The sequence below is a fragment of the Hippopotamus amphibius genome, chromosome 8, assembly GCF_030028045.1.
Source record: "Hippopotamus amphibius kiboko isolate mHipAmp2 chromosome 8, mHipAmp2.hap2, whole genome shotgun sequence".
Lineage (NCBI taxonomy): Eukaryota > Metazoa > Chordata > Mammalia > Artiodactyla > Hippopotamidae > Hippopotamus > Hippopotamus amphibius.
Window position 1 is genome coordinate 102,886,691 of NC_080193.1, and position 18,975 is coordinate 102,905,665.

Sequence of the window (18,975 nt, forward strand, 5' to 3'; positions counted from 1 at the left end):
CTTCCGATCATGTCATTCTTTTTCAATCAAACCCCTTTAATGACTCTACTGTCTAAGAAATAAAGTCCACATCTTAGAAAGTAAGGCTCTCAGCCACCTACCCAATCTATTTCCCCAGACTGATGTACTCCATTTCACTAAGATAGTCCCTATTTCAGGCTAACAGGACCAGAGATGCATGTGGTCTGGCACTGGTGGAAAAGAATCTTAACCAAGAATCCCTTTTAGCAATAGCAAAAGTTGGTTCTATAACTTCAGGAAAAATATTTGTCCTTTCAAACCTTGGATTCTAATTCTGCAAAAAAAGAAAGTTAGACCAACCCAGTGTTTTTAAGGCTTTTTTTTAAACTGCATCCCACAGTAAGAAGTATATATGTTTCCAGTTTTTACATTCATACATAGATATAAGCACAGTGTCCAATGGAAAAAAAGTTGCACAAAATAATACTTATTCTTACTGAATGTAATATTATATTTTCTATTCTCTTCTCAACCATTCCATTTCACTTTTTTAAATGCTGGTTGCTAATCACCAATTGATTTCATAACCCACTAGTGGGTCAGAACATGAAAAGTGAAAAACACTGTGGTCCCTTCAGCACTAACAGTCTGTGGCTCTGGGGCCCTCGTCCTTGAACACAGCCTCTACTTCCCTGCTCTGTACCTTTGCTGAAAACATGCCTTCCTCCTCTAACATCCTCCCCTGTTGCAGCCTCTTGAAATGCGTTGCAATTTTTAAGGTCTGGCTTATTAAAACCTCTTAAAATGAGAGGATGTCTTTTACTTCTTTGCATGTCTACAACATTAGGTCTTATTTCCTACTTGGTGTTATTCACAAATGTCCTATAATAGTATTGGTGTGTATGTCTTATCTCCTGCTTTTGGCTCTATGTCCCTTGAAGACAGGAATCATGTCTTCCATGTCTTTCTATTTTGCTAAGCACTTGGCACGGTGGTTGGTATGAGAGTCACACAAGCCGGAAAATATTCTTTCTCACAGTTACTCTTTCTCCAACTGGTCTTCTATTTAACCAAACCTCTAGTTCCTTGACTCTTCTGCTCTCTCCCTAGCTATCAGCAACCTGCCTAACTTTACCTCCTTCCCTCAGGTTGGACTGAGTTTAGAAGCCCCTGACCACCCCTTTACCTCTTTCTTGATAGTCTCCAAATACCTTGCCCAACTGTCTTTTCCTCTCACACGTCTGACAAGCCCCAGTTCTCAGTCAATCCAACTGTCTACTCTGTTCCTCTATTTGAACGGCTGAGCGCCGCCATTAAAAAAAGAAGAAATCCCATGATCATGCAGATAATTTAGTGGATTTTATCCTCACCAGAGTCCTTAACACACTACTAGACATTCCTTCTTGGTTTCTCTAGCTGGTTTTCTATTTCACTTTCCTCTATTTTAAAATGTTTTCACTCTCTTCAAACCCCTGTCTTCACACCTTCCTTTCCTCCTTAACTCCACAAGTGGATTAGGTCCCCTTGCTATGAGTCCTCATAGTGTCCCTTGTCAGCATGGCCACAGCCCTCATCACTTTTCCTCACTACCTATTTAAGTGCAAATATCTTACTGGGCTTTAGCTCACTGAAAATAAGAGACACAACTTATTCATCATGGAAACCTCAGGATTTAATATGGTACTAAGTACTCAATAAATATTTCTTGAATGAATGAATGAATGAACACAAATATTAGTTAAATGAAATATATTTATAATAGTTATATTTATAAATATTATATTTAAATATTAAATATTAGTTAATGAGTACATCATATACAAATCTCACATGGTTATGTTAAGGGCCAATCAATTAACGAATGTCAATAAAACCTGAGGGAATGAAAAGTATGAAATACAAATGGTTTCTAAAATTTACAGCAGATGTAGAATTATAGCTAATTAAGAGTTTATTATTATTTCTATTCCAATGACTGGAAAAATGAAAGTCAGTCCCGCATATAATAGGATCTGGTAGAACAGGCAAAAAGATAACTGATAAAGATCTAACAAAGGTAGTTTGTTTGCTAATTCTTATGGGGACTGTAAGTACAACACAAACTTTGTCACAGACCACAGCAGTCTGCTATGAGGAAAGTATTTATTTCAGACTTCCTAGGTGGCGCAGTGGTTGGGAGTCTGCCTGCCGGTGCAGGGGACATGGGTTCCAGCCCTGCTCTGGGGGGATTCCACATGCCGTGGAGCGGCTAGGCCCATGTGCCGCAACTATTGAGCCTGTGCTCTAGAGCCCATGAGCCACAACCATTGAGCCCATGTGCCGCAACTACGGAGGCCCACGTGCCTGGAGCCTGTGCTTCACAGCGGGGGAGGCCACTGTGGTGGGGAGCCTGTGCACCACGGTGGAGGGTGGCCCCGGCTCACAGCAGCTGGAGGGGGCCTGCGTGCGGCGGCGAGGACCCATCGCAGCCAATAAATAAATAAAATAAATCTTAAAAAAAGTGTTTATTTCATGATGGCCTAACTTCACTTCTTTTCTTGTAATGCAATTCGTTTTCATCGGTTTATACTTCTAAAGACACATTTGCATGATGGCAATGACTGACAGGGTTAGGCTGCCCAGAAAACAGCTGGACATTGCTCCATATCTTGAGGGGCAATTTTTTTTTTTAACTTTCCTCTGGAATATCAATGATATCTATCGTCTTATTTAGCATCATGGAACTTGAGCTTGTCATGGCAGTCTGTTTCAAGATCCCCCTGCTGTGGGCAAGCCAGAGGAGAGTCCCGACCCTCCCAGGACTCACCCTGATGTTGTGAGGATGCAGCCCTCCTGGATGCTGAGACATATACTGGGCCAGGTCCGTGTGCTACGCAAAATGGTGGAGAGAGTGACATTAGTGGTGCTTGGTCAGTGCTGCCAAACAGACTGCAGACTTGACTCCCAGGGGGATTACGAAGTTCAGAATTTTTCAGAATAAGGTGCAAAAGGTACATAACCAGGCTTTCCGAGACACCACTGTTAAAGTCAAACACAGCGTGTCTTCCTAACTGGCTGCTCTTAGAAGGAAGCCTGTTTCTTGGCACAAGAGAGGCTCATTTTAAATGACTGCCACTGAACACAATGACATGGGGATTTTGTACTCTCCAGTGTCCTTGGAGGCAAATCAGGTACACATACCTTGTGATTTCTTTCTGCTAATATTTGAACAGTCTTTTTCTTTCAAAAATGCAAAATGATGTATTCTTTAGTAAACTTGTATACAATTTTTTTAAAACCTTGTGGTTTATGTCTTTATTGTCAATGGAAAAATGCTGGGTTCTGCTCAGACAGTGATTAAAAGTAGACTAAAAAATAAGTGCAAAAGTTTTATTTAGGAGGCAAACTCAAAGTGTTTATTATCACTGGTGAGGGGGGAAAAGGGAGCAAATATAGTGCGTAAAGGAGCAGGACTGAAGAATGAGCATGAGAACAATAGGCTCCACTAATCACAACAACGAAAATTTCCATGACACTTTCCACATTGTAAAGAAAGTTTTATCATGCCATAAAATATTAACAGATTCATTATACAAGCACCAGGCTTTTCCCTTATGCTTTATAAAATGCTGGGGCAACTCACCATGTATTCAAAAACGAATATCAGTGTCTCTTTGGTGTGGATAATGTCATGCAGCAGCACAATATTGGCATGTTTCAAACCCTTCAGGAGAGAAGCTAGAAAAATTAAACAAAATTTTAATTCAATCATTGATCATGAAAGTACTGCTTTAAAAATATCAAGCACTATTTATTTTTCACACATTTCAAATCAAGCATTCTGGTTTTACAATGCTGGGAAAAAAACTCATTGTGAAATAATATTTAAAACTATAAAAAAAATCTTCATTATTTATTAAATGGTGACTCTTTGCATTTACATAACTTATTTTTCTTACAGGCTAGAGCACTTGCAAAAAATATGTTTCCATTTACCCAATCAATTTCATCACGGCACTCAGAGCACTTTGCAAATGCCTTCCTCTGGGAAGCTTTCCATCTCTGCTTCAGAGCTACAGGAGAGGAAGCCTGGAGAGATAAAGGCCAGCGGAGGAGCAGGAAAAGGAGTGTTGTGAGCAGGACTTTGCAACATGTGACCATTCTCTAAAATTCAAAGTCCCACAGGGCGTCAGCAGGGCCTGTGGATGTGATTGATGGAGGGCAGGGATAAGAGCAAGGCATGAAGGATTGCTGAAGCATAATGTAGAGAGTGGAGGGGATTTCTTAATGGGAGAATTGAAAACCCGTGGAAAGGAGGAAATTCAAACTTAAAAAGAGGAGAGGGCCAAACTTGGGGAGACCAGATGAGTGGGAAGCGCTGAGGACTGTCTCTTGTATCTTCGATAACAGGTTATTATTAGGTCACTAAAGGCAGCTCTAAAGGGGAGAAGTCAACACAGAAGGCCAGTGAGTGGCTGGGAGAGGATTTGAAAGGATGACTTTGTGCCAAAAAAGGCACAATAAGGAGATGGTGAGTCTCAGCTCAGGGCATCCCTGAATGAAGAAACAGTGTCCGTAAGCCTTAAAGGAAAGGAAAAGTAAAGTGTAAAAACTCACATCAATGTAGGGTCTGCCTGCGTATCATGAATTCTTCCACCAACTCTTGCGAGAATTCCATAAGATTAAAAACAGACTAACTTGGGAATTCCCTGGTGGTCCAGTGGTTAGGACTCCATGTTCTCACTGCCAAGGCCCTGAGTTTGACCCCTAGTTAGGGAACTAGTATCCCGCATGCCGCATGGCATGGCCAAAAAACAATATAATAATAATAATAATAACAATAAAAAATAAATAAATAAAATTACTATCTCTTCACTCTACCATCAAAACAATTCCTCTAAAAGAAACTAAAACAAGACAGACAAACAAACAAAAAACCAGACTAACTCAAATACAGTACTCAAATTTTGGAACACATTTGCTTTCTTCAGGAATCTTATTCTGTTGTAATGATCCTGTTGTTTTGCCCTTCTGGCAGCCATTCTCCCTCCTAGGGGGGACACCTCTATTTCACTCTGGGAAACCAACCCTTTCCCTACTCAGCCCATGCTATTCTGAGGGGGCTGATCCCACCCCTACCCAAGACTGCGCATGTGACCCAGGTCTGGCCAATCAGAGCACAGCACCCCCCAGCCACAGTGACTGGTTTAGAGACAGGCACAAAGTCCTAGCCTAAGGGAGCTCTAACTTTGCTTGTGCCATCAGGAAAGATGTGCTTTCTTTTCCACTGTGAGGGCTATTTGTAGGATTTAACCAGGAGCTGCTGTGCTCAGATTACCAACTGGGACTAAACCTAAGGCAGAGAAAAACAGTGTTGGGTGATGGACAGACAGATTCCTGGTGACATGCTCTGCACCCTGTGAGCCTGTAGTTATCAAATCTGTGAGCCAGTGAATTTCCTTCTTTACCTCAGTTTGAGCTGGGAACCTCTCAGCACCAAAGGAACCCTACTACACCTGCTAACCCTGCTCTGCGTGAATGACTAATGCTCTAACAAACTCTTTCCCCCCTTAATCCTTATGCGTTAAATTTATTATTTCACTTTTACAAGTCCATTGCTTTGTAAACTTAGTCAATAGTTTCAAAGGCATCTGTTTACTGTCTCTAGTTCCAGACTGAAGACTACATGGAAATAGAGGGGAGCAACCTGCCCTCTCTTTTGGATGCTGCCGCACTACCTAGAACAATGCTCAGCCAAGAGTAAGCACTTAAGTTTTTCAAATACACTTATTGGGTGCCTTAATGAAGAACTGACTGTAGAGCCAGAAGCCCTAATGTGAATCCTAGTCCTGTCCCTTTCTACCCAAGCGAGCTTAGGAGAGAATCAACCCAAGTCTCCATTCACTCCTTGTGAAAAGGAGATAATGCCTTTCCCGACCTGACTTCACAGGGTTGACGTGGATGGAATCAGACCCCACGCGTGGAACGCTTGGTAAATGTAAAGCATCACCCAGTTGCAAATTAGAATATCCCAACCCTCAGCTTCTAAGCCTCCTTTTCACCCTGAACCCCACTAAACTCCCACACCCAGACTAACATCTTAAAATTTTGTTTGTCATGTTTCTGCTAGAGTTTTCAACACCTTCCATATTTACAACACTGACTTCAGACAATCAGTTGAGAATGCTTGTATTTTATGTGTATTTTTATTTGTAAATTATGTTCACGAACTTCTCTCTCTCACTCTCTCTCTCCCCCCACCCCATAACACACTCACACTACAAAGCATATACCAAAATTAGATTTTAGAAGGATATACTAAAGCTGAAACTGCTAAGAATTTTAAGATATTTTAATTTTATTTTTAATACAATTTTAGTCTAAATATGATATTACTAAAACTCCTGATGCCTGTTTTTAACCATGTTGTTATGTGCTGTTAATCACAATGGCCTCATACTATCATTTGCTAAAAATCTCAAGAAACAATTTCTACTTAGGGTAAGGCTCACTGCTAACAATATTGGGTATAAATCTTTATTTCATATAGTTTTCTCGATAATTTGTTTATAGGAGTAGGAAAAGTGTCACTTTTGCCATTTCTCTGTTGTTCTCTTACATTTGCATTATTAGTCTTATCTACAATCCACAATTTTTCAGAAATCTCTGGAGGCCATTAATCCATTTGATGAGGATTCCCCACTCTGGTAAGTGACAGCTCCTCTCCACTCTTTCTCACAGTCTCATCCAATCCACCAGCAAAACTGCTGGCAATACCTTCAAAACATGTCCAGAGTCCCTCCCTTCTTGCCATCTCCTCTGCTCCCATCGGAGGCCAGGCCCCCATCATATCATGCCTGAATTATTGCAAAAGTCTCCTAACTAGTCTCCCTGCTTCCTGACAATCTCTTCTCCACAGAAGCCAGCCACTGTGCTCCTCCTCAAACGGAAGTCAGGGCATGTCCCTCCCGGCTCCAAATCCTCCCGTGGTGTCTCATCTTGCTCAGAGTGAGATGGAAAGGACATATGATGCCTGCCCACCCTCGGTACCGCCCTGCCCACCTCTCCTCACTCCACCCTTGCTCACTTGGCGCTGGCCACAGTGACTGCAGGCTGTTCCTTGGATGCTTCCAAAAACATTTCCACCCCACATCTTACCATAGCCATTGTCTCTGCCTGTAACCCTCTAGTCTCAGCTCAGCATGCTTCTTCCCTTGCTTCCTGCAGGTCTCCGCTCATATATATACATATAAGTCCAAGCTTCCCTGATCCCTCTCAGTGACATAACAGCCCCCACCCCTGACCCAACCCCAGGTATCCTCTATCCCTGTGCCCTGCTGTATTCTTCTCCAGAGCACTTATCACTCCTGACATATTATGTTTGTTTTCTGCCTCCACCTTTCAGAATATAAACTCCACTGAGAGCAGGCACTTTTGTCTGTTTTGCTTATTGCTGCACTGGCAGTGACTACAACAATGTCTGGGATATTATAAGCACTCAGTAAATATTTGCTATTGAATTAGTGGTCACTATTTACCTAATATTTCTATACATATTATTGGTTGGCATAGAGTGTTAATGTTGAAGATGCTTTTATTCCTTGTTTATTTTAGTTATAAAGGTCGCGTCTATTATGGCATGTCTACTACTGCTTTTTTTTAACACCCAGAACTACTGAAATACTTCTATGGAGGCTGTGGCTTTTGATGAATAATAATAGGGAATTGACATAAAAGAGTAGATGATGTTTAAAGCAGTTTTCTCGTGATATCGGTATATTGTTTGGTCCATCCACCAGAGATGTCTTAGATGCCTACCCCCTCAGATGCGTGGGTCTTAAACCCAGGAAAGAAAGGTCTTTTTTTGTAAATTCAAGGCTACCTCATAAACTTCACTGCAGGATGTGGGGCATTCTGCCGGCGAATCAGTGGATGCAAAAGCCAGCTGTGAAGAGGAAAGATCCTAAAACCAGAGCATTCTGATTCCTGTAAAATTATTGTTTTTATAATTCACATAGTCTAGATATACTTATTTTTGTTTTTCTCCAAAGTAAAGACACAAAGATAAACTGGTAACGCGTTAAAGCTCCAGACAAGCGGAGTCACAAGAGAATTACTTTACGTGTTTCCAAAACACTTAGACGCGGATGATGCTGAGAGCTAACCCTGGCGGAGCATTTACCACACGCCAGGCCCTGGTCTGAGAGCTTTACATACCCTAGCCGGGTATGACCATGAGAACACCCAGAAAGCCAACGAGAAAACCTGAAGAAAACGACATAATCCCCAAATCAGAAAAAAATGACCCGTGACAAAACGTGTCAGCTCATTTAAAAAATGTAAGATATTTCTTTCTTTAAGTGTCCCCCAACGTGTTTAATATGACCAACTACATACGAATGAAATTCCAGCGAATGAAATTTAACCTGATTCTCATATATGTAAGAGATTAATAATTTTAAAAAATTATTTTCCTCTTGCAATGATATGAAAATATTTAATTTGTTTTGTTCATTTCATTGAGGTTTGTGGTTTAGTGAAGTTTTAGGAAAATTGAAGCTTTGCAAGTGAAATGGGTCAGGATGTTTGATGTTACTCTCTGTTCTACTTTAGAAGACAATGTAAAGGTGACAGTGACAAAGAAGAACTAGGCTGATTCTCAAAGCCCTGGGGCACAGCTATACAGAGTGAGTGCCTGGTAGTCAAAGCCCTCCTTAGGCTCTGAACTCCTTGAGCACCTAGCACATGCCTGGCATATGGTGCTCAGTCAGTGCTTGTGAATTAATGAAGACCAGACAGTTGTCATGAGTTTACCTAGGAGTCAATAACAGAACCAATTCTCAGGCCCAACCCACCTTGGGCATTGAATTGAAAAGAGTTTGCAGGTCCTGATGCTATATTTTCTTTGGCCTGAGTGTCACAAATCAAGTCAGTGAGGTGAGTTATGCATTCCAAGAAATCATCTGCATAAATTTAGAAAAATATGAAGACAAATGTTAGATAATAGTTATCATCTGACTTTGGAATTGTAATTCTGATCACATTATTTTGTTTTATAAAAATATGACTATGCACATATAAATGTGTTATGTCCCTGATGTGATTTGATTGCATTTAATGGAGGACTTCTTGTCAACCAGGCCTGTTGTAATCTGTTTGTGGTAACCAGCAACTCAGTGGTTCTAAGTGCTGTCCTCCACCTCACTGTATGAACTCGCAGAGGTGCCTTTGTCTATTTTTGGCTCAGTTTTCTCATATATGGACTGGGAATAATTACTTCGCAATGTTTTCTACTAGACAATGATCTTAAAAGATTCTCAGCTGAAACGGTTTTCTAACTTAAAGACTTGCAATTACAGTGCTGTAGAGTGGGTGAAAGAATCAGAATTGACAAATATACAATACTGTATATTATCTTCTTTAAAATGTTTCTCCTGCATTTTGCTTAACATTTATACAAAATGTATCATAAAAATAGATTTCTATTTTTATTTTTACTGTTGCAAAAGGAAAAATGTTTGAGTTAAGGATTTCTGAATTTATCATAATAAAGTAGAAAGGATTTTGAATAGAATGGATTTGAATAAGTAATGACTCTGATTACTAGCTCCGTGACCCCAGATGAGTACCGAAACTCTCTGAAGTTCAGATTCCTTCATCACCGTGACAAAAATAACACTTTACCAACTAAAGTTGATGTAAAGTTTCAAAAAAAAGATTGGGGTAGGGGTAGGTAATGTCATGTGCCTAGCCTTCAAAAAAGATTAGTTCTATGACTGCTTCCTCATGAATGCTGCTAACAGGCTGAAAGTCCTGGAAGTTCTTTTTAAACAAAGTTTCTATTTTTATAGAAAGATATTTAAAATAATGCACATTCATTAAGACTGATACACAGGTTAGTAAAACTAGGAAACTTGTTCTTATATAAAAACTTATAATATTAGCCTATTCAAATCAAAGTGTTATCTCCTAGTTGCAGAAATAAACATTTAAAATATAATTATAGAGCCAGTTATGAAAGATTCTCTAAGTTGCTACGAAGGTGGCTAATCTTTTCAATTAGCAGAGGAATAAGGATAGGGAACAAGTCTACTGGGTCCACCGCTGTGTATCTAGCAGCCATCAGAGGATCTGGCCATAGCAGGTGCTCAATAAATACTTGTGGAATGAATGCAGAGAGAGTGTGTGGATTTTTGAATCAGAGAGATTTGGTTTGAATCATAGGTCTGTACTGGAATCGTAATATTATCTGTCTCCAAAGGTTGTTAAGAGGATTGAAAGAGGTAACATGTGAAAAATATCTGGTACATGTATTAAGATATATTTCCCTTAGTGCTATTCATATTTTTGCTAATTTCCTAATATTACATGTTACAATCAAATAGTATTCCAAATGACCAGATTAATATACTGCCACATGCTTTCTACCTATACACAGAGAGACCGTACATGTAGTAAAATCCTACTCAATAAATCTTTGGCTGATATAGCATTAGAGCAGCCAAACTGTTCAGGAAAAGTAATTCCTACATCAAGGCTTTTTAGAGAAGTCTGTATTGCTCATTTAGTTTTTCTGCATGTGGCTTTCAGTTGCCTTTTTAGTTAGTGACCCTGGATTTTAACTAATGAACTCCAGCTGTTCTTATTTTGCCTTCCAGCCCTTCTCATTTAACCTCCTGTCTCCCTGGTCTCACATCCTTAAAGTTCTTTCAGGAAAAATGGGACCGTGCCAAAGTTTTCAAGCAAGGCCTCATGTCTTCTTGAGGGGAGAGGGATCCTCTATCAAGGGCTCCCAGCCTTTACACTGGTGGAAAAAGAAACATCTATTGTTGGAAACTGGATGCCTAACAACCTCCAATGTGTCAAAAAAATCCTTTTGTTGTTATTCATATTAAACAAGCAAAGCATTCGGTAAGGTAAGTCCATAAAACAGACCAAGAAAGTCCACAGTTGAATACTAAATATAATTGCAAACACCTGTGATGCAGAGGGAATTCCTCGGTAAATATGCAATAAAAGAAACACTGAGCATACAGAACAATACATATCCAGCTTTTCTGAACCACGCTGAGAACCAACTGTTAGCAAAACTGGCAAAAGTTTTCGCTGTTAAAGTCAAATGTCAACCTGAAAAACTTGGCTGTGGGCAAAATCTGAGCGAGGCAGGCCTGAAGCATCGGGCAAGCTCAGCTCACAAAGGAAACACCGTGAGAACAGGGTGAACCCGGGCCTAGAGCCCCTCCCCTTGTGCTGGTGACCTGGGGATGTCTATTATGCTCAGAAATACTCCTTAGCCTCTCCACACATCTCTTTCTAAATCTGATCATCCTTGCAGGGGGACCACTAACACATACATCAGGAAATACACCTTCCATGATATTAAACACTTAAAACCACACTTTCCTCCAGAATGCACCTGATCCTACCAGGTCGAATCCCCGGCTAACCTGATAGCCATTTGGCCCTTCTGCTGAAATTCAGAATGGTGTATTTCCCAGGGGCTCCGGAAGACTTTTGAAAATGGCATCAAATTCAGTTATAAACTCATTTTCTGAATTGCTTTTTCCATGCCTGTTTGCACAACCCATCCTCTCAAGCTCAGTTCAGAATCCATTGACTCTATTAGCTACATTGAGACTGACTGCTTCTGAAAGAGAGCAAAGATCAGGCTTTTTCTTCTCATCCTTCACAACACCAAGCAGCATTCTTTGCATAGAGGATGTGCGCCATAAAGAAGGGAAGATGAAGTAGTTAAAAGGGAAGAAAGAAAGACCAGCCGTTTCTCTGGGGCTTTGATGAAATGAATAGCAATCCTGTCATCATTTTATTTCAAATGGCCCATGTAAAAAGGTAAATAAACTGCATTTTAATGATTTATTTTCACTACACTGGCTTCTTGATTTTTAAATTATAAATTGTTATCTTGATGGTGAAAAAGACACCACTAAGGGAAAGTAACAAAAATGGAATAATAATAATAGCCAACATTTGTTGAACTCTGAAGATGAACTCTGTGATTAGTGTTTTATATGCATATTCTTATTTAATCCTCATAACAACTCAATGAAATAGATACTATTACCCTCTTTCTGCAATAAACTGAGTCTTAAATATGAAAAGTAATCTACCCACAGTCACACCACTAGTAATTGGTATATCTAAGATTCAAGCCCAAGTCCATCTGACACCACCAGACTCCTCACCCACTTGCTCTACTATCCAGGGTTCAGAGAAAATGCAGGCATAACACTAAAAATACATGTTTTCCCAAAGAGTTTTTCAAATGCTATCTCATCAAATTATTTTCAGGCAAACTGCTTACTGAGAATTTGTGTGAGTATATTATTTATTTTCTCTTTTGTATGGATTTTTCTAAGGTTATATAGATATAGCCTTAGCACTTAGCATGGGACCAAACTCACAGAAGATATTTAGTAAATACCCACTGAGTTCATAGTTTGGGTCAAATAATATAATAGTTTTGAATTCTAATTTCCTCAGGAATAAGTAATAAAATTATTTGGAAAACTGGTGTGCAGAATAAAATTGCAATTATAACATTACTTCTATAAATATAAAAAGCTAGATGCTGAATGGATAGACTCACTGCATTTTTATCAAATCAAAAACTTAAAACATCTCTTAGGTCCACTCTACTGTTCTTACCTTCCCGGATGGCTGTAAATGGGACTCCTTCCTCTGCATTCATGCTGATGACTTTTAAAGCCACTAGTTGTCCATTTATCCTAGAAGAGTCAGGGAAAAGGGTACACATTAGTTGACATGGCTCATAGCAGCAATTTATACTAAGGATGGTTTAACAAAAGTAGTTTTCCTTCAAAATTTATCCCAGCATATAAAATGTACAATTTTCTCAAAATAAAAAGTTTTTAAAAGTCATATGTATATATCAAACCATCATTTTCTCTTTACCAAAGTGATATATACTCATTACAGAAACTGGAGACTATAGGAAAGCACAGAAAAAAAAATTAACCCAACAAAGCCATCCTCATATTTTGATGTATATTGTTCCTTTTATTTCCCTTTGTGCACTTATTTGAGCCATCCTTATTTTTCATCTGAATTATTGTAATGACCTCCTAACAGTCTTTCTGCTTGTATATTTGTACCTCTACTGTCTACTTCCAACAGTAGTCCAGGGCATCTTTTTTAAAGTGAAAGTCAAAACAAGTCACCTCTGTGCTCAAAACCCACCCTTATCTCCACATTTCATTCTGAATAAAAGCCAAATTCTTACAGTCGCTACTTGACCTGCTCAGTCCCACCATTCTCTCTCTTTTCACCTCTTCCTTCTCTCCTTTTATTCACTGTTCTGTTTGCTGTTGTATGCTAAATGCCGGAGAACTGAGAAGATTTTAATACAAGTATAACTATATTGTTTTTAATACAGTAGGATTCATATCATATTATTAGTAACCTGTTTTTCCTCCATTTAACTTTTTCTCTCAGTCATTCTTGTATTATGTGATATTTAATAGTAACATTTCATCACATAAAGATATACAATGTATTTTGCCAATTCCAAATATTTTAACATTGTTTCTAACTTTTGGCTATTATAAAAATACCCTGACAATCATATTTGTTCATATTTGTAGATCAGTCTTTTCATACAGCCTGTGTTATTTTCTTAGGGTCAAGGTGGAATTGCTAAATCAAAGAGTATGTAGTGCACAAGTTTTTATTGTTTTGAACAATAAAACTGTGCCACAAAGTGATCACACCACTCACTGGTCATGGGACTGGCCCTTCCAACACCTCCTCACCAACACCGGGCAGCATTGTTTTTCACTATTGTTGTTCCTTTAAGATTTCATGTTTAAGAACAGTTTTAGATTTACAGAAAAGTTGATAAGATAGTACAGGAAGTTCCTATATACCTCACATCCAGTTTCTTCTGTTGTTAACATCTTATATTAGTATGACACATTTGTTTTAATTAATGAGCCAGTATTGATACCTCATTATTAACTAAAGCACGTAGTTTATTAGGAATTCTTTAGGGATTTTTTTGCAATAACGTTGTATTGCTTGTTGTGGGTTGCATGTAAATTGGTAAAATTTGGGGGAATGCAACATGATCACATATACGAAAAGATGTAAAATACCACACTTGGGAATTTTTCTCAGTAAAGTTACTTAACAAAGATTTTAACAATTCCAAATGCGTGAAAGATACCATCTACTGTGTTTGTTACAATTGAAAAAAAAAAAGGAATAGCTGAGATGTTCAACATTAGAGAAAAAAATTGATTTGATACACTTATATATCGCAATATGATTACCAGGGTTTCTTTAGTTTTTACCGGATACCCTTTTTCCATTCCAGGATCTCACCTAGGACACCACATTGCATTTAGTTGTCATATCTCTTTAGGCTCCTCTTGACTGTGACAGTTTCCCAGACTTTCCTTGTTTTTGATGACATTGAGAGTTTTGAGGAGTACTCAAAAGTCAAGTATTTTGTAGGATACCTCTTTTGTAATTTTTCTGATGTTTTTCTTATGATTAGACCACAGTTATGGGTTTTGGTTTCATTACATCATATTAAAGGTACATACTGTCATCAAAATTCATAATTTTTGATGTGGCCTAATCACCTGGCTCAGGTAATATTTGTCAGGTTTCTTCACTGTAAAGTTATTCTTCCCCCACCCCTTTCCATTCTGTACTTTGGGAGAATGTCACTATGAGTAGCACACACTGAAGGAGTGGAAAGTTCTACCACCTTGAGGGTGGGTTACCTACATAAATTATCTGGAAATTTGGTCGTTTCTCGTCCATTTATTGATTAACTGAACCACTTATTTATAGCACTATGGACTTACAGATATTCATTTTATACTTTGGGTTACAACCCAATACTATTTTATTTATTTGGTGCTCCAATTTCTCTACCTTGTGCTTTGGGAGATTTTTCATTTGGCTCCTGGGTTGCTTTGACATATCCCCATAAATGTGGGGCTTGTTTTTGGGGGTATGCTTTTATCTTCTTTTATAGCCTATATCACATTTTAATTTCTATTCCTTTAAATACTTGTAGAACTGAATTTTCATAAGGTTATTGGTTTTTTCTGTTCTTTTGTGATTTACCTATTTTCCCATTTTTTAATTGAAATATTTGTATATACTTTTCACCAATTTCTTTTGTTTCCCTTATTATGTCTTTGAAATTTTAAACTTAAAATTTTTTATGATGCTCAGTATTTTCCAAAAAGTTTTCTTTTTTTTTTAGACTGGCAACTTTTTGAAATCACATCTCATTTCCCACAGTCAAATCTACTTGAAAAACAATCTGCTTTTTTTTTAAAGTCTTTTTAAAATATTTATTTATTTATTTATTTTATTGGCAGTGTCGGGTCTTTTTTGCTGTGTGCGGGCTTTTTTTTTAGTTGCGGTGAGTGGGGGCTACTCTTTGTTGTGGTGCACAGGCTCCTCATTGCCATGGCTTCTCTTGTTGCGGAGCACGAGCTCTAGGCACGTGGGCTTCAGTAGTTGCAGCATATGGGCTCAATAGTTGCGGCTCACAGGCTCTAAAGCGCAGGCTCAATAGTTGTGGCGCACGGGCTTAGTTGCTCTGCGGCATGTGGAATCTTCCTGGAGCAGGGATTGAACCCATGTCCCCTGCATTGGCAGGCAGATTCTCAACCACTGCACCACCTAGGAAGCCTTCCAAAATGTTTTACTCAGAGCATAGCTCTGTGAAATTCTCCCTATTCCCTACCCTAAAAGTTTTCTGTTCAAATATGTTTAGAAAATGCCTTATACTTTTAAATTTTTCTTAGCCTTTTTTTTTTTTTTAGAGAATTATGGTATACATCATTTTAAAGATGCTGAGATCACTTACGATAAAGGATCACATTTTATTTTGTTCTAGGGTTACCCGTGTCAATTTGACAACGGTAACTGTCTCAGTGAAACCTCTATTAGGGTGTCTCAGAATTGCGGGGTCCCTAGAACATACCTGGATAGATGAGGCACCATGGACATGTCCCTCTTTCCTTACAGGTGCTGACTTAAGTGTTATGTATAGACAGACTTTTCCAGTCCAAAAGTTACACAGACTTCCCATGTTTATTCTTCTAGCCCTTGTATGTTTTCTTTTTCATTTAACTCTTTAATCCACTGGGAATTCATAATGTATATTTACCTTTTCCAAATTGCTAACAATCGTCCCAACTCCATTTATTGGACTGTCTTCTTTTCCCTGCTGATTTGACACGTCACCATGGTTGTATGTTAGATCTTACTAATACTTGGATTTGTGACTGTTGTGGACTTCTACAAATCATATTTCTTTGATCTGTCTTTTTTTATACTTGTGCTACATCATTTTAATTATTGTACCTTTTGAACATGTTTAGAATACATTAAACTCTAAATTACAGAATCATTGACATCTTTGTACTACTAGATTTTCTAATCCGAATATCCTTACCAGGGTCCCTGGAATGACCCTATACATGGCCCTACTGCATCTGTCACTCCTCCCTGTCCTCACATCCTTCCACTCTCCCCCTCTGATGCCAGGCCTGCTCCTGCCTCAGGGATTTGCTGCTTGCTGTTCCATCTGCCTGAAGCTCTCTTCCGCTATGCACCCATGCAGCTCAGGCCCCACCTTCGTCCGAGTCTCTGTTCAAGTGCTCTCTTCTCAGTGAGGCCGCCTCACGCACTCTGTTTAAAATGCTAATTCAGCATCCCACTCTGGTATTCCCTTTTCCTCTTCCTGTTTTATTCTTTTCCAAAGCATTTTCACTCTTTGACAAACTCAAAGAGTTCAACCGTTTATTGCCTCTCTCACCCCCATTGGAACATACACCCCACAGAGTGGGGATTTCTGTCTCTTTTGTTCTCCAGCGAGTCCTTATTGGCTAAAACAGTGCCTGGCACATAGCAGGTGCTCAATAAATGAGCAGAATGAATGAATGCCTTTCTGGCTTTTTCTTCACGTCTTTTATGTCCTGTAGTAAATCTCTATATACATCCTGCCCATTTGTGATGCTAATGATTTTTTGTTGTTGCTTTTTAAGAAGTTTCCCTACAGTATTTTCCGTTAAATGATTATTGACAACTTTTGATAAATATATTTTGGTTTTATAACTGATCACCTTATTGTTCTGTCTCACCACTTCTAATAGTTTCATAGATGATTCTCTTGGGTTTTTTAGGCAGACAGTTCTATAATCCACAATATATTCAGTCTTTTCTTCCTTGCTGCATTGGCTAGAATGCTTGTGATAATCTTTAACAACAGAGAATAATGGGCAGTCTTGCCCTACCTCTACCTTAATGGTGAGGTCTCTAGTATTTAACAAAGTATGCAGATGGCTGATGTGAAATTATTCTACATCATAATGAGTAATCATCATTCTATACCTATTTTGCTCAGAGTTTTAAAACTAGGAATTGATGTTGAACTTATCAAATTCCTTTTTGACATCTATCTCCATATGTTTTAACTTGTTTTAAAATTATAAATGTAATCCTTTGTGGTAAGGAATAAAGTGAAAATTTTGAATGATCTTTCTCTCTCCATTTCAGTTTCAACCACTAGAAGTAGCTACTTTTAACAATCCCTTGTGTATTTTTCCAGATTCCTCTAGGCACATACAAATTTATACACGAACAGCGCTTTTTTTCTAAATGAGATCATATATTATTCTGTAACTTGCTTGTTTCTCTTAAAATATTGGGCATCTTTTCATACATCTTATACTCTAAATAGTGATAATTTAGCCAGTCCTCCATTAACGGATATTTGTGACCAGGTTTTTACTTTTTCTATTATAAATCTTGCTGCAATTAATACACTGTTACATATATCTATGTGCACTTGGACAGGGTATATGTTTCTAATGTATTTTTCATTCTATTACTAGGCTGAATCCCTTGAAGGAAATCTTTTATATTCTTAGTTCCTAAGATAGTCTATGGAAGTGAATTAAATCTTGTTTCTACATAATATATTTAAAATATTATCTCCTCCAAAATCCTCTTTAACAAGTGAAAATTATAACACAAGTCCTAAGGTTAATAAATAGTCTTGTAGTATTTATATTAAATTTTTAAAATTAACATTTAACCTCTTTGAGCCATTATTTTTCTCCACTGGAGTAACATAAATTAAAGAAATCAGACCTTCTGACTATCCCACCTTGACTAAAAGCACTGGAGTTCATGAATCTTTCAAATATGTTTAACAAAGTTTTTATTAGCCAAAAAGGGCACTTGCTTTCCAGATTAACAGTTTTTTATTCTCTAGCCATTTTGTGTAGTTTGCAAGTATCGAAAACCCAGGATTAATCATTCTTTGCATACTATGTCATACTTTGTAGAAACCAACTTCAGTTTCCTCTATGAAGGCCAAATGGAAGAAGGGAGGAGAAAACTCAAAGCTGCCATTGCAAAGCTCTGTCATTGTGTTTTGGCTGGAGGGGAGGGATATGAAAATCTCTGTAGAGACAGCTTATCAAGTGTACTTTCCACCAGGTGAAGAGCAGTAATTGTTTCTTGGGTCAACAGTTGAGAAAGTTTAATTTGAATTGAATCAAGAAAAGGAAAGGCTGATAAATTAGTGGGCTGATTTTAACTGGGGCGGGGCAAGTTTGTTTTCTTTGAAGGCCACTGCAATCATCGTGTCTTTCCCTATTGACTATGGGGTCTTGCATAGGTCCTGAACTTCTGTCGTGTGTTAGCTGGCTTCATAATGTCAAATTGTGGGGGTGAGATCATCATCTCTAAAGTCTCTCCCAACTAATGAGTCACTCACCTGCTAATCCCCTTGTAAACTGTAGCGTAAGAACCTTCACCCAGCTTCTCCAAGTTCAAGTAAGATGAGGCTGCCCCAAAGGGGAGGCTCTTCCTCTGAATAGGGGAAATGGGGGGGGGGGGAGAGAAAGAAGCATTTTTTTTGTAGTGTTGACTTTTTTCCCCCCCAGAGAAATTAGACAGCATTGCAGAATATATTTGGGAAGGTCTGCTCAGTAATCGTCCTGGAAGTAAGGGCCAGGC

The 18,975-nt window shown here is 38.6% G+C and overlaps 1 protein-coding gene across 5 annotated transcripts in view; it reads right to left on the minus strand.

Annotated features, from left to right (window-relative positions):
- CDK15 (cyclin dependent kinase 15) overlaps positions 1-18,975 on the minus strand; it is a 102,652-nt gene that overhangs the window by 60,025 nt on the left and 23,652 nt on the right. For all 5 annotated transcript variants that reach the window (XR_009055206.1, XM_057746887.1, XM_057746886.1 and 2 more), the window contains 4 exons: positions 18,734-18,828; positions 12,607-12,686; positions 3,584-3,678; positions 2,768-2,830 (listed from right to left, as the gene is read on the minus strand). Coding sequence is in view for 4 of the 5 variants with exons in the window: in XM_057746887.1 (XP_057602870.1) it covers positions 2,768-2,830; positions 3,584-3,678; positions 12,607-12,686; positions 18,734-18,828 (333 nt within the window). In the remaining variant the exon portion in view is untranslated. The remainder of the gene's footprint in view (positions 1-2,767; positions 2,831-3,583; positions 3,679-12,606; positions 12,687-18,733; positions 18,829-18,975) is intronic.